General features: G+C 24.8%; 9 protein-coding genes across 9 annotated transcripts; 6 read left to right on the top strand and 3 right to left on the bottom strand.

Moving 5' to 3' along the window:
- Window positions 1-1,028: 1,028 nt before the first annotated feature.
- Window positions 1,029-3,710, top strand: PVVCY_1001930 (plasmepsin IX, putative; the record flags this gene model as incomplete). Its single annotated transcript, XM_008625645.1, has 8 exons — window positions 1,029-1,277; window positions 1,409-1,732; window positions 1,881-1,954; window positions 2,083-2,203; window positions 2,300-2,977; window positions 3,117-3,179; window positions 3,296-3,481; window positions 3,624-3,710. 8 exons carry the CDS (start codon window positions 1,029-1,031, stop codon window positions 3,708-3,710), a joined length of 1,782 nt encoding a protein of 593 aa, XP_008623867.1.
- Window positions 3,711-4,237: 527 nt separating this feature from the next.
- On the bottom strand, window positions 4,238-10,330 carry PVVCY_1001920 (acid phosphatase, putative; the record flags this gene model as incomplete). Its single annotated transcript, XM_008625644.1, has 1 exon — window positions 4,238-10,330. One exon carries the CDS (start codon window positions 10,328-10,330, stop codon window positions 4,238-4,240), a length of 6,093 nt encoding a protein of 2,030 aa, XP_008623866.1.
- A 1,175-nt stretch (window positions 10,331-11,505) lies between these two features.
- On the top strand, window positions 11,506-13,506 carry PVVCY_1001910 (autophagy protein 5, putative; the record flags this gene model as incomplete). The annotated part of the gene is made up of 1 exon (XM_008625643.2): window positions 11,506-13,506. The coding sequence occupies one exon, from the start codon at window positions 11,506-11,508 to the stop codon at window positions 13,504-13,506; it is 2,001 nt and encodes a 666-aa protein (XP_008623865.1).
- A 472-nt stretch (window positions 13,507-13,978) lies between these two features.
- PVVCY_1001900 (conserved Plasmodium protein, unknown function) lies at window positions 13,979-15,193 on the top strand (the record flags this gene model as incomplete). Its single annotated transcript, XM_008625642.2, has 1 exon — window positions 13,979-15,193. The coding sequence occupies one exon, from the start codon at window positions 13,979-13,981 to the stop codon at window positions 15,191-15,193; it is 1,215 nt and encodes a 404-aa protein (XP_008623864.2).
- Window positions 15,194-15,685: 492 nt separating this feature from the next.
- PVVCY_1001890 (exodeoxyribonuclease III, putative) lies at window positions 15,686-18,046 on the top strand (the record flags this gene model as incomplete). Its single annotated transcript, XM_008625641.1, has 1 exon — window positions 15,686-18,046. The coding sequence occupies one exon, from the start codon at window positions 15,686-15,688 to the stop codon at window positions 18,044-18,046; it is 2,361 nt and encodes a 786-aa protein (XP_008623863.1).
- Window positions 18,047-18,732: 686 nt separating this feature from the next.
- On the top strand, window positions 18,733-20,582 carry PVVCY_1001880 (NADP-specific glutamate dehydrogenase, putative; the record flags this gene model as incomplete). Its single annotated transcript, XM_008625640.2, has 3 exons — window positions 18,733-18,826; window positions 19,006-19,053; window positions 19,192-20,582. 3 exons carry the CDS (start codon window positions 18,733-18,735, stop codon window positions 20,580-20,582), a joined length of 1,533 nt encoding a protein of 510 aa, XP_008623862.2.
- An 874-nt stretch (window positions 20,583-21,456) lies between these two features.
- Window positions 21,457-22,176, top strand: PVVCY_1001870 (conserved Plasmodium protein, unknown function; the record flags this gene model as incomplete). Its single annotated transcript, XM_008625639.1, has 1 exon — window positions 21,457-22,176. One exon carries the CDS (start codon window positions 21,457-21,459, stop codon window positions 22,174-22,176), a length of 720 nt encoding a protein of 239 aa, XP_008623861.1.
- Window positions 22,177-22,458: 282 nt separating this feature from the next.
- PVVCY_1001860 (cytochrome c oxidase subunit 2, putative) lies at window positions 22,459-22,977 on the bottom strand (the record flags this gene model as incomplete). The annotated part of the gene is made up of 1 exon (XM_008625638.1): window positions 22,459-22,977. One exon carries the CDS (start codon window positions 22,975-22,977, stop codon window positions 22,459-22,461), a length of 519 nt encoding a protein of 172 aa, XP_008623860.1.
- Window positions 22,978-24,206: 1,229 nt separating this feature from the next.
- Window positions 24,207-25,218, bottom strand: PVVCY_1001850 (mitochondrial ribosomal protein L17-2 precursor, putative; the record flags this gene model as incomplete). The annotated part of the gene is made up of 2 exons (XM_008625637.1): window positions 24,207-24,389; window positions 24,637-25,218. The coding sequence occupies 2 exons, from the start codon at window positions 25,216-25,218 to the stop codon at window positions 24,207-24,209; spliced, it is 765 nt and encodes a 254-aa protein (XP_008623859.1).
- Between the last annotated feature and the right edge of the window lie 200 nt (window positions 25,219-25,418).

Genomic DNA, 25,418 nt, shown 5'->3' with positions numbered 1-25,418 from the left:
ATATTCGATACTTTGCATGTGTTTAAAGTTTGTACTTTCTATTATGGAGGTATAACACAAGGGCAACAACTTATCTTTGTTTCCTTAACATCAATTTTTTTTTTTTTATGTACAATCACTAAATCTGATCTTCTTTATTTTTCCAATCTCTATTATTGTTGTCATATTGTTACTACCGTTGCTACTGTCATATATTTTTTTAAACTTTTATATAATTACTAATTTGTTGATCGAAATTCAACTGATATAATATATAATCTATCAATTTGGGTGTTTATACATTTTTAAATTTCACTATTTCTTTGTTTTATTGTGATTGGGGAGTTGCTACATAAGGGTGACAGAGCGTGCATCGGCATGCACATGTCATAGAATTCTATTTTTCTCATTAAAAAATTATTATATAAAAAAAGGAATGCATACGGTGATTGATATAAATAGTATAGGAAATATTTTTTAATCCATATTTATTCAAAAGATGAGATGCAAATTAAAACTCTTTTTCGTTTATTTTTTTCCCGTTTTATGAAAAAGGGTATATAATACTACACGGATCCAATTTTAGACATAAACAACAAAAAATAAAAAAATTAATGACAACAAAACTATACTATTAATAAAGATAATAAATGGTTGTTGGAAAAAAAATGTATGCACAAAAATAAAAAAACATAATTCATATGTTATATATGTATGCATATATTTATATCCCCTTTAGATAGCACCATCATAAAAAATAGATAAAAAATATTAAAAATATAATTCGTTTTATATTTACACATGATTATAGTTTGAATGTTTTATATTGGGAAGTCACTAAATTGTTTATTCATTTGTTTTTTTAATTTTTATAGTATTTATGTGAAAATGCCATTTTATGAATATCCATGTAGCGATATTTTTTTATGAGAAGAATGGTATGAATTAGTTTGTCTACATTTTAGGTACCGTTGAGATTGTTTATTTTGTTTTGTTAATTTATTTTACTAATCTCTTTTTTAATGATTTTTCATATATACTAAATAAAAATGTTTTTTTTTACTTTTAAAAAATTAAGAAAAAAATATTTTTTGGTACTTTTAACACATCCAACGGTAACAGTATTATTTTTTATTTATTTTTTTAATTTTGTTACAAGTGATTATGTAAATTTGAATAAAAAATCAAATAATTTATCTTCTTTAAAAAATAATCAAGAATATAATAAACAAAAGATACAACCATGTAACTCTTGTGTAAACTGTTCTGTCTGTATTCATGAAAATGGAGAATCACAGGTAAGTAAATATATCACCAAAAAATATTTTACTACTCTCACTAAGCTAGAAATTTCATGACGATCCAAGCGACATATATATATGTATGTGCATTTATGTTTTGCCCAATTTATGCACTTTTTTTTTTATAGAATATTCTCCCCTTGGTAGCGATACCAAGTAAAAGGAAATATTTTTATGAACAAGACAGGTCAAAAAGTGATGACCCCACACAGTTTGATAACAATTATTCTCAAAAAGAATTAAGTAAAAAAAAAAAAAAAATGTATAATTTTATTGAAAATCATAATGCAATGCCAAATATAGATAATGATATTATGGATGAAGAATCTGAAGAAAATTTGGACGAAGAAAATTCTACCAATTTAAGATCAAAATATGAAAATATGTTTAATCAAAAAAAGGAACATTCAGTAAATAGCAACGTCATTTTACCTCTACAACAGCTACAAGATGTAAGTTCTTTTTTTCATTCAATTTGTAAATTGAATATGTATTCTCACAAATGTGCACTTTTATGCTCCGATTTATTTCAATTTATAACATTGTGATGGAGTCATAAATTATTTTTACTTTTTTCATTTTTCTTTCTCTTTTTTTAAGAGTCAATATGTTGGGTTCATACAAATAGGAAATCCCCCTCAAACAATCAGACCAATTTTCGATACTGGAAGCACGTAAGTTAAAAAAAATTGATCGACCTATTCAGATGCAAAAATGTATAAGTGCATTACTGTATATTGAAACCGTTTCATTTAAAATTTGAATTGAATATGCTTACTGTTTTTTCCTTTGTTTATCGCAGGAATATATGGGTTGTTAGTACTAAATGCAAAGACAAAACATGCTTAAAAGTACATCGTTATAATCACAAAATATCCGATACCTTTAAATATTATACACCACGAACCAATTTAGATATTATGGTAATATACATATATACATACACACATATGTATACATTCAATTTTATAGTCATTTATCTAGCATACATAATCATACTATTTTTTATGGGAATGCAGTTTGGAACCGGAATAATTCAGGGAACAATTGGGATCGAGACATTCAGAATCGGACCATTTAAAATTGAAAATCAATCCTTTGGATTAGTAAAACGTGAAAAAGGAACTGACAATAAATCAAATGTTTTTGAAAGAATTAATTTTGAAGGAATTGTAGGATTAGCATTTCCTGCAATGCTTTCTACTGGTGGTAATCCAATATATGAAAATTTAATGTCTAGTTATAATTTTCCGCATAATGAATTTTCAATATATATTGGAATGGATAATAAATATTCAGCTTTAATTTTTGGAGGAGTCGAAAAAAAGTTTTTCGAAGGAGATATATATATGTTTCCAGTTGTAAGAGAATATTATTGGGAAATAAAATTTGATGGATTATATATAGATCATAAAAAATTTTGTTGTGATAGTGGATCAATTGTTTATGATTTAAAAATGAAAGATGGAAATAAACACAAAAAAAAACATTTCACACAAAAATATTTTAATAAACATCATTTTAATCATAAAAAAATATGGCTACGAAACAATCATCATACTAAACATTGGAAAAAAGGAAAACATTTCAAACCCTTAAATTCCAATGAAAATTATTTAATATTTGATTCTGGAACTTCCTTTAATAGTGTCCCTAAATCGGAAATAAAATACTTTTTTAAAGTTGTCCCTCCCAAGGTACGAAAATAAAATGGAAAATAGCTAGCTGGCTAGCCATATCCTTACAATATAATTTATTTTGGCTACCCAGCTAGCTATATATTTATGAAAATAACATGCGTAAATTCCCATTTTTTTAAATAATTTTTTTTGTCAGAAATGCGATGATGATAATATTGAAGAAGTTATAGCTAGTTACCCCAACTTAACCTATGTCATCGTAATTAAATAAGAAAAAATAATTACTCGTGTGAATGACCCGTGCTTATTTTATTAACCTTTAATAAATAAATATATCCATATATACATGTGTATACACCTATTTAATATTCGCAGAATAATATGCCCTTTACATTGACACCATCCCAATATTTGATTCGAAAACACAACATGTGTAAACCAGCATTTATGGAAATTGAGGTTTCTCCAGAATATGGACATGCATACATTTTAGGAAATGCAGCATTCATGAAACATTATTATACTGTCTACAGACGAGGGAAGGATAATAATAATTCATATGTAAGAAAAAAAAAATTCTGAACAAGTCATGTAATTCCGTTTTTTATATGCACTATAAATACGTTCATGTTCCAATGTTTATATTGTAATTGATTATTGGCATTTTTAATTTTTTATTTTTATTCCTGTATTTAATGAATAGGTTGGAATAGCTAAAGCTGTCCATACAAAGGAAAATGCAGAATATTTAAACTCGCTACACAAGGGAATGATGGAAGAAGAAGAATAGAAAATATGCTACTCTGTAACAACACATATACTCATAATTGTTGTATACATATTCAATGTTTTTAACAAAAAATAGTTAATCTTTAGGTTTATAAATAGAAAGTTTATATGGATTGTTTTTTTTGTGTGTATATTAAAAGAAAAAAATATATACAAAGGTATGCATAAATATGTGGGTATATCTATATGACTTATTTTTGACGAAAAAAATGATAAAAACTTGGGGAAAAAAAAATATTGTTATTTTAATTCGAATAAACTGTCAAAGTATAACAGATATATATCGTGTATCTTTATTTTAATTACCTGCCATCAAATAATCAGTAATGATGCTATTTTTTTTTGAAAGATGTTTTTAAGTTTATATTTCCATTTCGGAGTAACATTATTATTTAACTATTTGTAATAAAACTTGATTTAATTTGTAAATTTTTATTTTTTTTTCTTTATTATCAAAATAAAAAGTATTAATATAAAAAATAGAAGAGATATATGGTAACTTTGTCTTTCTCTTCTCTTCATTTTAGTTTACTTTTGTTCTGTTTTTCCATTTTTTTGCGATTTTAATTTGTCTTTATTTTTGCTTGTTTTAGAGTATTTATTTACAATCTGTGTTAATATATTTTCAAATGTAGATAGCTGACAATTTTTTGTTAAAACAATTAAGGGAGCTAATTCACAATATGGAGGGACATCAAATGTTTCAGACTTTTTATCATTTTCTATAATTTTTTCATAATCTGGCATATAAGTTTTATAAAAAAATTTTAAATTACAAGTTGAATGTTTTTTATCTTCATTAAAGTGTTGAAAAACATGAGAGAAAAGATTTTTTTTTTTTTCTTCTTCATCTTTATTATTATCTAAATTGTTCTCAAAATTTATTTTATTTTTATTTTCATTAGGTGTTATACTATTTATATTATTTATATTTGTTTTTATTTTACTATTAATATTATTGTCCATATCTTTTAAATCTGCATGTAAAGATGCATTACTTCGATATGAAAAACTTCGATAAGATTTTCGAAGATTTTCATGTGATCGTATCCGTATACATTCATTTTCATATGTTAGCAAATTGTCTTTTGTGACATCTTCTTTTTCTTTTTTGTCAAAGTTTAATTTTAATATATCTTTATTCTTATACATATTTTTTCTTAAATCGGAACTAATAGATCTAACCATATATTTTCTTGATCGATTATTATATTTATTAATTTTTTCTCTAAAATGTTCAAATGAATATGATAATTCTTTTCTATAAAACTCACTATTTATTTTTAGATTACTTTCAAATCTAAATTCTTTCAATGAATTTAATATTGTTTCTTTATTCTTCCAATTATTTGAAAAAGAATGTATATCTTTTCCTAACGTTTCTTTCGTATTACTAATATTTGCATCTTTAGATGTTACAGATTCACTCGTTTTTTTTGGTGTAGATGTGAGAAAATCTGGATTCTTTGAATCAAGGTTCTTATTAAGATTCTCTAAAACTTTACTTTCAATTGGGTTTGGAATAGTTGTATTTACACTGCTCCGACTTTCTTGTTTTTCTTTATAATTGGTTGAAGGCATATTTAATGGATGACTCAATATATTTGGAATCGAATCAAATGTATATTTTTTATTTCCATCTTTTTCAACCATATTAGATGTAAATTGTTCACCTTTTTCATCTTTCTTTAATTCTGTAACGGTATTTAAATCTTCTGATACTTTATTATCATTCTCTTCAGCAGTAGAAGAATTATTAACATTTTGATTTTTTTCATTTTTCTCTAATTCTTTTTTACTTTCAGCTAGATATCTATTAATATGTCTTTCATATTTTTGTTGTTGTGCTTTTGCATCTTTTTCTATAAGTTCATAATTTTGTCCGAACCCATCTTTGGCACCTGAACTAAACAAAATCTCGATACGGAATCGATTGCTGTCGTTTCTTTTTAGATGTTTTCTTTCCCAAACTCTAAAAACTAGATGTGATAAATAATGCAAATCTGTAACATCTCCTATACTTTTTATGGAATCATTATCAATAATATTTTGGCTTATTGAACTATCTGCATTTTTTGAATGTATTAATATATTTAATAAAGACATCATATGAGATGCAGATGTAACATAATATCGGGATCTAACCATTCTCCAAGGGGATCTAATACCTAATCTTCTTGCATCTGGTTCTTTTAATCTTATTATATCTTCTCCATCATCTTGTACTTCACCTTCATCATGTTCATCTTGTTCTCCATCTTCTAATTGTTCATTTTTTTCGATTTCATTCTCTTGATTTTTTGTTACATTATTATTTTCATCATTTTCTTCTATTTTCACATCTACTTTTTTATCTATTTCTTTAGAATCTGCATCTTTTTTTTCTTCTTGTTCAGATTTATTAACACTTTTTTCATCTACTTTATTGTTATTTTCTTTCACAAGTATATTATTTTGTGAAGTTTGTTCATTCGAATTTTTTATCTCTTGTTTTGATATGGATTTATCTTGATTTTCATTTTCGTTTTTCTCGGTACTTGTACATATCCCTTTCCTAACTTCATTATCAGACACCTTACTATTCGATTCTTTTGTGCATATATTTTTGTTACTATTATTTGTTTCACTATTTGTAAAGTTTTCCTTACTATTATCAGCTGGTGCATTATTTGCTTCTGTTTTAATAACATCAGATCCATGCTTATCTAAAATTGAACCGGAATTTGAATCACCATTTGTATTTCCAGTAACATTGTCCCCACGTTTTTCAACAGGTTCTACTTCTTTTTGATTTTTAATTTTTTTAATTTTTTGTTTTTCACTATTTTCTTTTCTATACTTATTTTGATGAGCCCATAAATCAGAAGAGTTTATAACAACTGCTTCTTTTTTATTTAAAAATTTATTAGGAATATCATCTTTAGTATAATTATTATATGAATAGTTATTTATATAGCTACTTGTATCGGTATCTTCACCATTAATATAACTAGAACCCAATTTATATATAGAATTATTAAGTCCATAATTATTACTATTAGATGTGTTAATATTATAATTTTTTCGGGGTGATCCATTCACAATGTTACTATTTGTTGAATTTTTATTTGCACTATTTTTATCCTGACTTTCAAAGGTATCCTTTTTATCTGTATTTGCATTTGTTTCGGTGGTTTTATTTTTATCACCATTTGTGGATTTAATTTCTCCGATTTTTATTACGTAATTATTTGGAAAATGGCTATCAATGTTATTACCATTTTCAATATGGTCTGATTTTATATTTCCATTTAATTTTTCTTTATTATTTATTTTATATTCATTGCATAGATTGGTAGTAGCGGATAGGGTATGTCTGGGTTTTCTTTCTTCATTTTTTAGAGGCGAAATTAAATGATTATGTAAAAAGGTATTTTTGGCTGTTCTTTTTGCATCTAAAGTAGATGCAGTAGAAAATGTTAAACTTTTAACACTCAATACATCAGAAGTATCAGAATTATTATTAATAGGAGATGTGGCTTTATCTGTTCGAATATCATTGTATAATTGTGCATCCCTACTTGACTTTTTATCTTTTTCAATCTTTTTATCATCATTCCCTAATTTAGTAAATGGAAAATTTTCTAATAAATTTCTTTTAGCATCATCTTTACAAACACTAAAGGGTTTTTGTGAATCACGGTCAGTCGCTTCTGAACCATGCTCTGATAATTTAGAACCTGATTGTGAATAAGGTTGTTTAGGATCTTCACTACGAGCAATCGAACGAGAATGCATATAAGATATATGATATGCATCCTTAATAGCAGTACTACCTTTTGCATTTTTTTTACTTCTCTCTTCTTCATCTCTATAATAAGTTACATCATGTATAAGTTTTCGAATTAATTTTCCAACAATGTTAACACCAATTTTAACTTTTTCTTCAGGAGTTATACCATATTCTGCTTGGGATATTAAATTTGATAAAGGCTCAATTAAATTATATATTTCAAAAGCTTTATCTAATCCATTCCCTAAATAAGAATGATGATGTATTAAATCGAATCGAACATTATCTACAATATCTGGAATTTTTGAAGTATCATATTTATTTATATTTTTTTTAAACCACATTTTAGTTAATGATTTCCATCGAACTTGAATTTCATGTAAAATGTCAATAACATATAATGCATAATGATCATATGGAAAAAGATTTAACCACTTTTGTACTTCTTGATTTAAATTTTTTAAAAATTCATAAATAGTTTTTCTAATTTTTTCCATTAATTCATAAAAGTTTGATATTTTTTTTAATGATTCTCTAAACCCTCTAGAATATTTTCCACAAGTTAATTTTTTTAATAACTCATCATCGATATTTTTATCTTCATTTAAAACATTATCAATATAAGTTTTACAGTTTGTTCTTTCTATACTTGGACTATTATCATCTAATAGACTATGAGCTTTTGAATTTCTTATAACCATAGCTACTAATATAGGTGTTAATTCTCCATCTAAATCTAGAAACCCTTTTGTAAAAGCAGCAGATGTAATTTGGCATCTACCTTCATCCGATGTAAATATTTTAAAATCATGTCTAAAAGTTGAATGTAATCTTAATAAACCATCTGAATCACCTGGATATAAAGTTGCTCTAAATCTTTTTCCTAAATTTTCAGATTGTCTTCTTCCCATTCTTGTTAATTCACCTCCCCATTTTGCTACTACTAATATTTTTGTTACTATTATTTTATCATTTATAACTTCAAAATCAACTGGCTTTAATTGAATTTTTCTATTTATACCAGTAAACCCATCTCCTCTTTCTAAAATTTTATACAATGTTTTATGATTCTCAATCATGACTTCATATTCTGTACGTTTTGCTTCTAATTCAGATAAATCATTATCATCTTTAACTTGGTCCCCATTTTTTGAATTATTTTCAACTTGCTCATTATAATTATTTTGAATTTGAGTTATTTCCTCTTTTAGATGTTTATTTTCTTTTTCAATCTCATTTAATATTATATTATTTCGTAGGAAAAGATCTTGTAATTCTTCAGGTGATTTAAATTTTATTTGTTTTTTTGTATATTTTTTTTGTAAGTTACGTTTTCTTTCTTCATTATCTTGTGAATTAGTTTTTTTTGGGGATTCATCTTGTTTTTCTACATCACTACAGGCCATTTTTTTTTCTAAAGAAATATTATTTAAGCCTGTACAGTTCGATCCATTTTTATTTGATATATCATAATTGTAAACAGCGGAAGAAGTATTTAGATGCATTGTGCTACCTAAACTACTTGATGCAACACCACTACCAGTTGTACTAAGTCCTGTAGAACTATCATGAGTAATTTTATTATCAATTAGATTATATAAACTATCATCATTATTAAAATATTCTAAAAATAATGTTTTATCTGTTATAAATTTCATTTTTTGTTTTGGTTTCCTATCACCATGTCTCATAACAATAATTACAGAACATAATTCTTCATGATGTGAACAATGTAAATCATCAGGTTGTCTAAAAGTTTTTCTTAAAACTTCTTCCTCATTTTCAATATTATACCAATTATCAGCTAAATCTCTTGGTATTATATTATATTTTTCTTCTAGTTTTGCTAAAAACATTGCCCTTAATATATGTGCACAATCATTATAATATTTTATATTCCCTTTAACAAAAGACCACCCATTTACATCACATACAAATGGACCATTAGCTGTTCTTAAAATATCAAACCCACAAACTGTTTGTTGAAATGCTTCAACAATTCTATATGCAATTATTTTTTCTGCTTCAGATAATATAACAGCATATCGAACTTCTTTTCCTTCTGATGTTCTACATACTTTTCCATCTAATGCAGGTGATTTTCTTGCTTCAGCATGTGCAAACATTTGCCCAACCGTATAAACCTTTATATCTGTACCAAAGGTTGATAAAAATTCTTCATATATATATGTCCCATTAGTTCGAACTTGATGTATATCAGGACAATATTCACTACTTCGATCTTTTATTTTTCTAAATAGCTTTTTACATCCTCCTCCTGTATTTTTAGGATAATAAATCCAATTATTATGGTTATCAGCATTTATTGGTTTTTCTATAAATGGTTTATTTAATCTTATATTATCATAAACAATATAATCGTAATATTCTTCAAATACATGTTCTCCTCTTTTTACTGTATCATGATCAACAACCACATAATTTGCATGTGGGACTTTCCATTTTTTTAATTCTTCATATACTTGTAATCTTGATCTTAATATTAATTGTTTCTCTAAATTATTTAATGTTATAGGATTATATTTTTTTACATATTCAATTGCCTTTTTTAATGGAAACCCGTATGAATAAAATGCTATCAAACAATCCACAACTGGCCAACAATCTATATCTTGATTTAATATAACATCTTCTTTAAATTTTATTATATTAAAGTCTCCACTTTTAGCTAACCGTTTTAATATACATTCCATCGGTGCACTTTCTAATTTACTTTCCATAGCACATACACCCAAAGTAAATTTTTTTATAATTTCACAATCATCCTTTGATACATTTTCAAAAAGTTTATCGTCATCCAATGACCCACCATGTTTTCTTGGCGACATTATGTGTAACAACTAATTTGAAAAGTGAATAAAAAATCAAAAAGGGTTGAGACGGTTCCCTATATTTCATCCCTTTCCAAGGTGAAGAAAGTCAGTGCTTACATTCCTACAAAACAATAAGAAATCTTGTACATACAAAATTTCCTTATTTATCTGGTGATTTTACAAACCTTTGTGGGACCATATCAAAATGGTAAAAATAAAAAAGGGAAAAGAAATATGAAACACAAAATAGTTACACGTAATGTATATATTTATATTTACATTTACATGCGGATACTCAAACAAATTTTAAATAAAATGATGGATGTTTTTTTTTTCTTACATTGAAAAAGTTACATAAAAAATAAAATAAAAATAGTAAGATTAGCAAAAATAAATGTAAAAAAATTTTATATATAAAAAAATGTATATAGTATAGTCTTGCACGTGCATAATTATATATATGTAGAGAGTTGATGGAAAAATCATAAATAAAAGATATAAACAACTATACATCAAAAATTATATATTTTTTTAATAAACTTTAATTCAATATATACATATTATGGGAAATTTATTCATGTTTTATCGCTAATTGTACATATATATATATATTTACTGATTTTCAACACATACAGGCGTATGATTCAATATGCTAATAGATCATGCTTACCTTTGTTTGGTAATCCAACTAATATATTTTATTCCTATTTAAAAAGTAATAAATTTTGTTCATTTTTTAAGGGGGATAACACATATATCTACAAATGTTACAATAATTATTTTAAACTTTTTTTTGTATAATTTTTTTCCCCTTTTTTTTTTCATATTATACTCTACAAATATATGACGTGGTGTTTTCGTTCTTCCTTTTCTAATCCATTTTTTTTATCCCTCCAATATAGCTATATATATGTGGATAATTTACCTCTATTTTTATCTGTCAATAGTTATTTCATTTTTTTAGTAACCATCTTACTACATTTATCTTTCCATGCCTCAGTTTTACATGTATGGGCATGTGAATAATGTTCATAGACATTTTATTCTCATCATGTGTTTCTTTATTGATTATAATTTTTTAATTTAATATAAATTTTCTTGAAAAAATGAACCTTTTCCGGGTTGACAAAATAAACTAAATATGCTTGTTCATGCACACACAAACACATAGTAATAATAAATGGAAAAATATGAAGGAATATAATAAAATATTATCTTTAGAAAAACCAGATATTGATCAAATAAATAATAATATAGAGAATAGCAAGTTAGTCTTATGTATATGTATCAGCGAGAATGAATCAGTATCCTTAATACCACCATCTTATTATTATATACAGGCTCATAGGTATATGTATTTATCTAATATAATCCCAAAATGCTTAGAATATTTTAAATCATATATTTTGCCTTTTTATGGTAACCAATTTGGAGTATATTTTGAATGCATAGGGAAAAATGGGAAAAAAAAAAAAACCAAACAAATAAATAGTAACGATAATGTATATAACACCGATTCGAATATAAACAAAAATGATGATATAAATAATTTTGATGATTATATAAGTGAAGAGAAAATAATACTTGATTGGCGATTGCCTATAGGAGTATTGTTTGATATATATTGTGATATCGATGATGAAGATGATTATTTTATGAACAGTCAGGTAAAAACAACTAAAAATTGGAAATTTTGCTCAAATAATGAATTATTTTATGAACATGTAAATATTTTAAAAGTACAAGAAGATCAAATAAATGATAGTAATTTTAAAGAATACAAATCAAATGATGTAAATGTTACAGACGTTTCTTTAGATAAAGATTTAGGAGAATTTTCTACAAATCGTAATTCAATAGAGAATGAAAATAATGACAATATCACAACAAATATTTCTAATAATAATCAAAAGGATAGTGACAAATGTAGTCATAATAATCTGAACAACATTAACGAAGAAGCTAGCCATAATACATTAATAAAAAAAAAAAATATAATAAATAAAAAAGAACAAGATATTATAGATTGTAAATCGGATGAAAAATTAAATGAAGTTAAAGAAAAGAATTCTGACGATGAAAATTTAAAATCATATCCCCACGAATTATTCAAACCTTTATTGGAATTTGATGATAGCAGATCTAATAGCAATACAAATGAATATATAAACCCCAAATGTGATAATTATAAATATTATAATTTAATTGGAAGAAAAGAAATAAACGATGATTGGTATGAAAAAAAATTTAAGCAAATATCATATAAAAATATCCCATGGAAATTATTACTAAACTTTAAAGGAAAAGAAGAATATTATGCACACATGAAAAATCGAGAAAAATTAAATAATATAAACACTACTAAATATAACAGCTCAATACCTTTATATAGAGGGGTTAAAGATTTTGAAGATTATATAATAAATGAATTAAAAAAATCAAATTATATTTTAAATAAAAATAATAGATTATTGCACACATTGCCAAGAAAAACAGAAGAACAACTTTTACAAAATTTAACTAATTTTAATGTAAAAAAAATATGTCCTTTATATAGAGAATGTATAGATTATAATATGATAATTTTTTTAGACAATTTTTATTCCGAATATATTAAACCATGGGAAATGGAAAATTCAAAAAAAAGTAAATTTACTGATAAGTTGGATAATGAAGAACGAGAAAAAGGAATGAATAAAATTCGGAATACTGAAAAAATAATTAAAGAAGCACCAATTATTATACATATTTATGGTCCACCATACAATAAAATACAAACAAAATTTCCTCTATTTAAAATTACATATTCTAAATATAATGAAAATCAGATTGAAGAAATTGTAGCATATACTTTAGGTGATTTGCTGCATGTCAATTTCCCTACTTTTGTTAGGAAAATTAAAAAAAACGAAAAAAATGATGACAATACAAATAGTGTAAATTTAAAAAGAGAATTTCCTGAAAATAAAGAAGTGAGTTCAGATGATAACGACCATATAGACAACGTACCTTTAAAAGGTCAAAATGTTTTTTATCATATTGAGGATGAATATATAATTTTTTGTCCTTACATGTTCATAATAATTAATGGAATACAAATCCCATTAAAATCTCCTTTATATTGGCTTTTTTCAAACTTTTCATATTTTGATAATTTTCTTCATATTATCTTACGCATCCCTCCATATTAATTATAAATAAGATAAAAAAAAGAGGATGTATAAAAAAAAAAATATTAATTTGTCATGCATAAAATGGTATATATAAATGATAAAAAACGTATCTTATGTGTTTCAAAATTTTTTTATAAAAACGGAATAAAATTAATTATACATTTTTTTAGACATATGCACATAATATATTTTTATTAATAATTTTATTTCTACATTTGTTCAAATAAAAAAAGTTTAACTAGAAAAAATAATGTTGTACATTTATTTTATAATTTTTTTATAAACATTTTTTAACTTAAAATTATAAGCGGCTTGTTAATATATATTAAGCTAATTAAAATAGCCAAGGGATGTATGTCTAAATAGATAGCATATCCAACGTTTGTATAAAAAACTGAAATATCATTGAATAGAAAAAAAAAAATAATAAGCTAAAAAGGGACTAAACCCTAAATAATATAATTTTTAACGGCTTGATGAAAGGAAGAAAATGTGTGAGGTGTTATACAAAAAAATAAAAGAAACAGAATGTGAATCTAATTTACATGTATCAAATAATAAGGCACTATTTGATTGGATATATAAAGTAATAAAAGATGGAATACCAGTACCTAGTTCATATTATTCAAATGAAAAAATTGTAGATAAAGAAACAAATAGATATGTATTGACAGAGTATATATATGATGCTGATAATATAATATATAAGGTTGAAGCTCATACAAAAATAAAATTAGAAAAGATTATAAATATGAGAGTAAAATGTGTAGAAGAAGAATATTTAATTAATACTGAAGTAGAAAAACTTTATTTAGACGATAAATATAATGAATTAGATTCTATACAAATATATATATCATATAATAATTTTTCAAATGTATGGAATGAACATACTATGGAATATTTTGTTAAATGCTATAGTGGTCATAATTTTAAAACACATATACATATTTTAGAAAAAGAAGAATTTGGATATGATCTTCAAATTGAATTATATGAAATACCAAAAGATCCAATTAAGTCTTTTCTAATTTCTAATCATCTATCAAGAATTAGAGAAGCTTTATTGTCTGGTCCTTTTATGCATTTTTTTTTAACAAAAATAAATTTATCTGAAAATATTTTTCAAAAATTTATTATTAGAAAAAATGAAGTTATATATATAACAAAAATTGATGATTGTGTATTTATTATTATTTCAATACATTATCAAGATATATATGACAAATATATTGTTTTAGGTTTGTGTAAAAATATACATTTTGTTACTAAAACTATGGATTTATCTGGAAATTTAGATTGCACCTTTTATTCAAACTTCCCTTCCCATTTAATAAGTTCTGACTTATTTGTTTATAATGAAAGTGAGGATAGAAATAATTATGACAATATTATAATTGACGAGGGTACCAAAAAAAATGTCAAACATGTTGAAACTGCTGAAAATGGTGAAACTGCTGAAAATGGTGAAAATGGTGAAAATAGTGAAACTGCTGAAAATGATGCATTGAAAATCCCGAATGTTGGGTTTATATCAATAAAAGTGGATATCAAATTATTTAGTAATTGTAAAGAGTTTTCAGAATTAATTAAAATAGCTAGTAGAGTATCTCATATTATTGTTTCATTCAGAGAATTTCTAAACAACTCTTTGATTCTATACCGAATTAAACAAAGGCGAGTGGTTAACCTTGTCAAAGTGTAGCCAAATATATCTATATATTTTATTTAATAATTTATAATTAATTGTTGTTTTATTTTTACATATTATGCATAATTTAAAAATTATTAGTTTAAAGAAAGAGTATTCTTAGCTCAGCTGTGTATTAGCCATTGACGGACTACCTATTTGTATATTCTTCATTATATTTGTGTGTTTTTTTTTTCAAAAATTACACTCTTTTTCTCATTAAATTTTTTAACTTAAAAAAGTGTAACTCATTTTGTTATATTTATTTATTATCTCCAATTTTGAAGTAACAAATATGCATTCATATGTAAACACATGTAACTAAATTTATTAAAAAAATAGCCAGCTAGCTATTTATTTTTTTACCTAAGCTAGCTTATTTCTTAATTTTTTTTTTCCACACTTTTTTTCCGTATATAGCTAAATATGGAGAAAGGGAATAAAAAAGATAAAATAAATTTGGTGAAAATATTTGATTTTTCCCTATTTATGCTTCTACTTTGAAATATGGAAAGACTACATATTGTGAGTTGGAATGTAAATGGTTGGAAAAAAAGTTGTGAAATAATAAAAAAAAATGGGATTAGTGTTGAGAATTTTTTAAAAAAGTTAGATATAGATATATTATGTTTACAAGAAACAAAAACTAATGATGGGGTTATTGAATATGAATCAAATTTGTTGAATGCACATTCAGATAAATATGAAACATATTGGAATTGTTGTACAAAAAAAGAAAACAGTAATAAACCAAATAAAGGATATTCAGGGCTAGCTATTTTTGTAAATAAAAAAATAAAAACAATATGTTCATCACGAAATCCTTTTAAAAATTTTTTTTTTTCTATAAAAGATATGTCAAAATATTCATTTTTTACGGGAAGAAAATTTCAGATAGACAAATCAGCTATTTCATTTTACTTACCCAATGATACAAACTGTCTTAATAATTTAAATGAAATTGAAAATGATGTAAATAACTTTTTTGGAGAAGGAAGATTGCTAATAACTATTCATAAACAATTTATTGTTGTTAATACTTATATTCCATATTCAGGTTATAGATATGAGAGATTAGATTATAAAATGATGTTTTTACATATACTAAGAGCAAAGTTAATACAACTTCGGATTAGTACAGGCTTACCTATAATACTCCTTGGTGATTTAAATATATCATTACGTAATTTGGATGTACATTTTCTTAGTAATTATATAAATATACATGACTTGCTAATAAAAATTGATAGTTTTAATTTAAAAGAAAATATAAAAAATAAAATTCGTGATGCATTACCTATTATTATAAAAACTCTGGAAAATACGGAAAATTTTATTATCAAAAAACAAAAAAATACACAAAATGTTGAATCATATCATTTATTTTTAAATTATAATGGTAGTGTAAAAAAGGTGGGTTCAAATTTTACATCACCTGAAGAAATTTATTTCCTTTTTTCTTTAGATCCATTTTATGCAAATGATAAATATAGCCATCTCCCCAAAGAATATTATTTTTATTTAGACAATGATATTACTGAATTGGATGCTCAAACAAATAGTAAAGAACAAACCATGTCAAATATCACAAGTAATATTGATGAACATAATTGTGACATGAATTTGAAAACTCAGATTGAAGAAAATAATATTGAATGGGATAAAAAGGTTAAAGAAAATTACAATGTCTTTTTGTCAAATGCTGAAAAGATACGTGAGCATGTTGAAAAAAATGAAACTTGCAAAGTGCCTGAAAATGTTGTACATATAAATAGTGATGATAACAATGTAAGAGATAAAATTTTGAATAGCAAAAAAATATTGTGTAAATATGAGTTTAAGCATTGTACTAGTAATGGTAAATATATAGTTAAAAAAAAGGATAGCATTTATTTAAAATATTTAAATGACATATTTATATCTTTAAATATTATCCTTACTAAGGAAGACTTAATAAATATTGCAAATAATATTGGGTATACATCTCCTCAATGTTGTAATGATTTTGTACAAACATTAATTTACGAAGATAATATGATTGATATATTTTCTTATTTATATCCAGATATTAATGGTAAATTTACATGTTGGGATATGTATAAACAAAATAGAATAACCAATGAAGGATCTAGAATTGACTACATATTTGTTGATAGTATTTTATTTGAAATGTTTATAAAAAAATATAACCATTTATATGATTCTCCAATAATTTTAACTAAAGACTTAGAAGAATTATTAAAACAAGCTAAAACAGAAAAAGATGTTATTTTCAATTTATGTAGTGATAAGGATGGAAAAAAAACAGTTCAAAGTATCAAGTATATTGATGCATTAAAACAATTAACTAATAGTGACGTACTTAACTCTATCACTTTCAACGAACTATATGCTAACTATTTTAATAAAATTAAAAGAAAAACAAAACAAATAAAACCAGGAAAAAATATGAATACCGATCTAATATATGATGAAGACAATGATGATGTTGAAAATTTTGAGTTTCAATTTAAACTTATAAGTTATATTGGATTTATTTATACATCCCCTAAATTAAGTGATCATATTGCAGTTAATTGTACTTTCTCTTTTGAAAATAAAAATGAAGAAGGAAATAAAAAAGTTCTACAAATATGTTGTTCACATTATGGTATATCCCTTAATAAAATATGTACAACCATTTATCAATATACTACATATTTACCATTATTTTTAATATCACCACAACTTTTTTCTTTATCTTCTTTGGAATTGTTAAATTGTGTTCATACGCATAATAAAAATTGTTCTAATATTATTGAAACACAACCCCATAAAAAAACAAAAAAAATTACACAATATTTTCAAGTTCAAAAAAAAAAAACATAAACATAAACATATATATATATACCGACCTATTTGGTGGTACATATATCTTTCTCTCTTTTTTTTTTTTTAGTTAAGTTGGCATACACTTGGCTCGATATTTTGTTTGCACACTCATGGTCTCTTTCATATGATTATACAATTGCGTAAAAATGAATTAAATATATGTTGTGCACATTATTTGTATTTATTTGTTTATGTGGATTAACATGTATACACAGGAAGCACCTAAAAAAATGCAAATTAAAAATTGTAGGATATTCTAAACTTGCATTTTTTTTGAAATATTAATATATTCTATAATTTTAAAAAAATATTAAATAAAAAAAAAAATGTATAACATCATTATGGACTTAGCAACTCATAAATTTATACCCTTCTCTTCATTTTTCTCCGTTTTTCATTTTCTTATATTTTGTTTTTGAACAATTCTTATATTTTACCAAATATATGTTTTTATATATTTTTTAATTTTATTTTTTTATATTGTGCACTATTTATTTTCAAGTGTAAAATTTTTAAAATTTGGAAAAAACAAAAGAGAACAAGGTATGAAAGAAAAGGGAAATATAATTAGCGGCTGCATTTGTAAGTAAATAAGAAAAGAGAGTGTTGGGGGAAATTAAGTATTTTGATAATTAAAATAATTCAAAAAAAATATAAAAAAAGATATTAAATAAAAAAATATTATGATTTTATTTTTAGTCATATTTTTTTGTATTATTTTAATTTCCAATACAAATGGACTGGCTAAAAAAAATCACATGAAACGTGTAACACCAGGTAATTAGCAAAAAAAACAAATGACAATACAAACATTTATATAAGTCTTATATAAAGAAAAAGCCTTTTTTTTACATCCAAAAATAAAGGACTATGCATATCCATATTCCTATTCATGCGTGTGGTCATATTTATAGATATGCAAACTATTTGAAATATATTTTTGGTTTGTTTTACAGGATTCCTTAGCAATGAATTTGTTACTGGGTCTTATCCGCTAAATCGAGGTATAAAAATAAAATAACAATTAGTTTAAATCTACATTAGTACGTGTATCCAATCCATTCCTAGCCAGATTATTATATGTTATTCTCTTCTTTTTCAATCGGTGAACATTTTTTGTATTTCTTCATTGCATTGAGCAGGTAAAGGGAAATTGCAAAGCAGCCAAAATTATGGATACAATTTCAACAAACCACTAGAGCATAAAATAGAAGAGATGAGAGAAAATGTTATATCAAAAAATAAAGATCAACATGAATTTTTACAAGCCTTTGAAGAAGTATTAACATCTTTAAAACCTGTTTTTAAAAAAGATATTATTTATTTAGGAGTTTTAGAAAATATAGCGGAACCAGAAAGGGTTATACAATTCCGTGTCCCTTGGGTAAATGATCAAGGAGAGCATAAAATAAACAGAGGGTTTAGAGTTCAATATAGTTCTGTGTTAGGACCATATAAAGGGGGTTTAAGATTTCATCCTACTGTTAATTTAAGTGTTATAAAATTTTTAGGGTTTGAGCAAATATTTAAAAATAGTTTAACTACATTACCTATGGGTGGAGGAAAAGGAGGATCTGATTTTGATCCCAAAGGAAAATCAGATAATGAAATTTTGAAATTTTGTCAATCCTTTATGGATAATTTATTTAGATATATCGGACCTAATACGGATATACCAGCAGGAGATATAGGAGTAGGTTCAAGAGAAATTGGATATTTATTTGGTAAATATAAAAAATTACAAAATAAATTTGAAGGTGTATTAACAGGTAAAAATATAAAATGGGGAGGAAGTAATATTAGATCTGAAGCTACTGGATATGGTGTTGCTTATTTTGCAGAAAACGCATTAAACAGTATGAATGATAATTTAAAAAATAAAACTTGTGTAGTTAGTGGAAGTGGTAATGTTGCTCAATATTTAGTAGAAAAACTAATTGAGAAGGGAGCAAAAGTATTAACTATGAGTGATAGTAGTGGTTATATATTAGAGCCAAATGGTTTTACAAAAGAACAATTAAATTATATTATGGAATTAAAAAATGTTAAACGAGAAAGAATAAAAGAATATTTAAAATATTCTAAAACAGCAAAATATTTTGATAATGAAAAACCATGGAATGTACCTTGTGATATTGTATTCCCGTGTGCAACTCAAAATGAAATTACTGAAAATGATGCTGACTTGTTAATAAAAAATAATTGTAAGTTATTAGTGGAAGGTGCAAATATGCCTACACATTTAAAAGCCATCCATAAATTAAAAGAAAATAAAATAGTAATATGTCCATCAAAAGCTGCTAATGCAGGAGGGGTAGCAGTAAGTGGATTAGAAATGAGTCAAAATTCCATGAGGTTACAATGGACTTCTGAAGAAACAGATCAAAAACTCCAAAAAATTATGAAAAATATTTATGAGCAATGTTGTGATGCATCTCAAAAATATATGGGTGAAACCGATTTAGTTGCAGGGGCAAACATCGCAGGATTTTTAAAAGTTGCTGATTCGTTCATCGAACAAGGTGGTTTATAATTCCATTGGATATAAATAATTGTTTTTGCACATATTCATGTGTTTATTATATTTTTATGCACTGTGCATGTCAATTTAAATTGTTTTCAACTTTTTTTTTATAATTTATACACATATACCATTTTTAAGTAATTAAAAGTTACCATTTTATTATACACCGGTGTGTTTGCAATACGTTGCGCTATTTTCACGCCATTTGTCACTACTTTCTAGCTATTTTAAGACTTTTTTTTCATCTATATTTACCTTAACGGTACATGTTTTTTAAGGCATTTTCCCCTTAAAGGGCTAGTCAAAAAAAATATATGCATGAACATGTACATGCGTATTTGTGTGCACACACCCTATAACATTAATAATTTATTATTAATTACATCCTATTGAAAATAATAAGTTGAGAAAGTTCAATCCTATAATTAAAAATTACTAATTATCATTTCTTTCTTTTTTCACCATTCTGAGTATCACATCGTTCAAGGGTTTCTCAAAATGGACATCCCATTATTATCGCGACATGGCGCATATATATAAGGAGAGGGAAAACGAATATATTTTTTTTCCTCCCATTTTAAGCACAAAATAAAATAAAAATTATTGAAAAAATTGTTTGAATTAAGTATGCATTTAATAAATGTGCATATAGTATTATTTTTTTCATTCCATATGTCCCTTATTTTACTTTTCAGGGACTCCCATAATATGCAATAAAATTTTAGACACATATTATGCGCGTACAAAATAAAATATTCTAAACATATTCCTCAATTTGATATTAATTATTTTGTGAAAATAAAATGTAATTATATATTTGCCTAAAGTATGCAATATAGAAGTTAAATATATTTCAAAAAAAAAAAAAACATAAAAACAAAATATGGAAGAAAACGAAAGGGAGAAAAAAGGTGATAATAAAGGTGTATGTGATGAAAATGTAAATGGAGGAGTGAATATGAAAAATGATATTAGTGAGTCAGAAAAATTATATCGATCCAAAATAGTAAATAAAAATGTAAAAGAAAATGTAATGTCTGGTAATGTAAATACAATAACAATTGAAAAAATTACAAATATTCCAAATGTAATATTTAAAGAAATAATAAAAGAAAATAACAAAAAGGAAGAAAAAAAAACACCTACAGAATATATTATAAATAATAACACAAATGATGAAGAAAAGCAAAGTTCTAAAACAACAAATCCATATAGTGATATATTGGTTGATAAAATAAGACAAGAAATATATCATAAAGAAATACCCAAATATATTCCAAAGGGTACTGAAGTAACTGTTAAACAAACTTTAAAAATCCCTAAAATAAAACCCAAATATGTAGAAGTTCCTGTACCTATATATGCACCGTGTTATATTGAAGTACCAATACCTATACAATACATTCCAGTACCTAAAGATGAATTTAAAGAACATTTTACATCCGGGGTGTTAAATATTGATAATATACCAAAATATCCAAATGTATATAACCCAGATAATAATAAAGAAAGAAAAAATAATAAAGATAATGATAAATCTTTTTTTTTTAATTTAAAACGTGTATTAAGTATTATTTTTCAATGTACAGAAATATGTAAATAATTTAATATAATCTGTTTTCTACATTTTATATATGTTCCCATTTAAAGATGGCAATAATATTTTTTCTGTACTATTCTTTTTTTTAATTTGTTTTTTTATTTTTCAAGTTTGATATATTATTTCACAATGAGTATGCACTGACTTGTGCAGTAAAGGGGATATAAATAAACGGATAGCATATAATAAAATAGAGTTAAAAAAAATAGGATTATTATACAAGTATATTTTACAAATGAACACAAAAAATATATACAAAAATGTATTGCTTGTACATAATAATATTTATTCTCTGTAATATTTTTTTGCATGTGCAGCATATGCCTCAGGAGAAACCGCTTCAATAACAATAGGCATGAATCCATGTAAAGTTCCACACATTTCTGAGCATTGACCATAATATACACCTTCTCTTAATATAAAAGTTGTTACTTTATGTAATCTACCAGGTATAGCATCAGCTTTGATACCTAAACTTGGTATAGACCAAGAATGTATAACATCTGTCGCCGTAATTAAAAAAGATATATGAGTTCTTGTAGGTAAGGTTAGTCTTTTATCGACTTCCAATTGCCTTAACATTCCAGGTTGAAGATCTTCATCAGTAACCATATTTGATTGAAATGCATAATATTTAGGAATTTGATCTGGGTTTTCTATATATTTTTGTGGTGTTGGATAATCCTCTGCCTTTACATTTTTCACTTTTAAGTTTTGTAAATCTTTTACATTTTTTAACACTGGTTTATTTTCACTAAATGTTATTTTGTTATTAAATCCGAATATACCTCTAATTACCTCCATTTTCGTTTACCTATTTTTCAATATACTCAATTCATATTTTTTTCGATATACATATAAATAAATATACATATATATGACTTTTCAATTTTAGTTTCAAAACAGTATAACTATTTATGGCTAATTGCTATATGTTTAATACTTTTTTAAATATTTCTTTATCAATAATTTTTACAAATATACAATCATCCACTAAAAAAGAAAACAATTTGGGATGTGTTTGCCAATGCTGCATGGAAATTGTCAAGTCATACTATCATGAGACGCATTTATGTAGCTACTTATTTAGCTAGTCAGTTTTTAATTATTTTTATTTGTCCCTTTGCGTATAAATATTAGTTAATTCCTCTTATTTCCTTCAGTAAATTTATTTTGTGTTATTATATTATTTTGCAATTTGCATATATTTCACAATATTGTGCTATTACATTTAATTTTATATTTAAAAAAAATAAATAGTTTATAGTGTTTGCTTAAAAAAAAAAAAAAAAAAAAAAAAAACTACATAGCTGTGTAATATGCATATACCTTTTCACTGTATATAAAATTTCCTTTTTTTTGAATTAAAAAATGTTTAATTAATTATATATTTTGTATCACTACTATTGTACTTTAGGATATTTATATTTTATTAAATATTTTTCATTTTTCATTTTATTTATTTTGTTTATTTACCAACTTAAAAAAATAGGCCATTTGTTTGTACATATTATTTGTAAACGCTATGTACACACATACAAAATATGTATACCATAGTCAGGTGGAAATATTATTTTCGAAAAAAATATATAACTAATATATTTCGTTTTCCTTTCTTTTTTTTTCCATATTTTTTTCTACACGCTTTCAGACAATGTGTACAATTAAAAAAAATTTTAAATACAAAAAAGAATGCAACATTGCATTTGTGTAAATTTGTGAGTTCATTTAAAAGTGTGAAAAAGGTGTGAAAAACGGGTGAAAAAAAATGTGGGAAAAATATGGGGAAAAAAATGTACAAACTTACTAAACATATGAAACCATTATACATGCACGTGCAATTAATTTATATAGTCATGCATATATGCGCATTTTTTGTCGTTCTATATGATATGGAAGGACCTAGTAAATTTAGGCAAATCTGAATGAAATAAAATGGGCATCACATTCATGCATATGCATACTCTTTGCTATTTACTGAGCAACGTAAATAACGACCGCAATTGGGCATAGGAAATGGTTGGCATAAAAATTTACGGCTTGAATTTTTTCCTATAATTTAAAAACTGTTTTTCTACTAAACTCGGTAAAGGCAAGTCAACATAAAATGGCTCTCTTCCTTTCAAAGGACCTGGCAACATCTTATCACCATACTGTTTATAATTGTTAAGTAAATTCTCATCGATTATTATATCTTCTTCATCGTCGCTCAGCCACTGCAAAATGAGGAAATAGTAAACAAGATGAATAATATAAAAATGTACAAATAAAAACATAAAAAAAGAAAGAGAACGACATTAATGCATGCCACTAAAATGGTTTGTTTTGTTTTAAAAAAGAAAAGATACAAAGAATCAAAATGATTGTAATTTTCATTTTCAGCAATTTTCATTTTCAACAATTTTCATTTTCAACATTTTTCATTTTCAACATTTTTCAATTTTTTTGGGGTTATTATTTTACCTCTTCTTGTTTAGAAATAGTAGCCTGAGAAAAGTCTGACACAATTTGGTCATTTGAATCAATTAAATTGAACATTTTGGCTATATGATAATATTTTTTAAAATTTCTTCGATTTTTTTGTATTTCATTATAAATATATTTAATTCGATCATATCCTACTGGTTTAGCTGGCCTAATTTCACCAGGTCTGTCAATAAATTCAATAAATGCCATTGGCGCAGCATCTCTTAATCTTAATCTCCATTGATTAACAACCCTAGTAAAAAAAAATGGTCTATCTCTATATAATGGGACATAATATTCATATAACTTTCTACGTCCTTGTGCTGTTCGTAATATACTTTCAACTAATAAACTATTTTCAGAGTTGTTTTTTTTCTTTGCTAAATAAATTAATTCCTCTGCATATCCTTGTAATTCTTTTGCTTTAGTTAAAGTTGTTTCAATTCTACCATATTTTAATAATTCATTTAATTGGTTTTTTATGCTATCCCATTTATGATGTGCTTGTTTATGTGCCTTCCTAAATAATCGTCTTTTTACTCCCAAATTTACAAATTTCAATGTTGATGTATATCCCATTTTTTTTTTTATATTAACATACAGATAATATTTTCGAAATTCACACACATGCCCATATCCTAATTTACATGCCTACATAGATAAAGGCATAAAATATAAATATAACTCTTATGTTTTAATTCACATTTGTCAATTTGTTTAACTTCTCTACTCAGTAAAAATAAAATCATCCCCTTTTATTTTGCTTTCAAAAATATAAA

The sequence above is a fragment of the Plasmodium vinckei genome, assembly GCF_900681995.1.
Source record: "Plasmodium vinckei vinckei genome assembly, chromosome: PVVCY_10".
NCBI classification, from domain to species: domain Eukaryota; phylum Apicomplexa; class Aconoidasida; order Haemosporida; family Plasmodiidae; genus Plasmodium; species Plasmodium vinckei.
The sequence above is the reverse complement of the archived record's forward strand: the minus strand, read 5'-3'. Positions and strand labels throughout refer to the sequence as shown.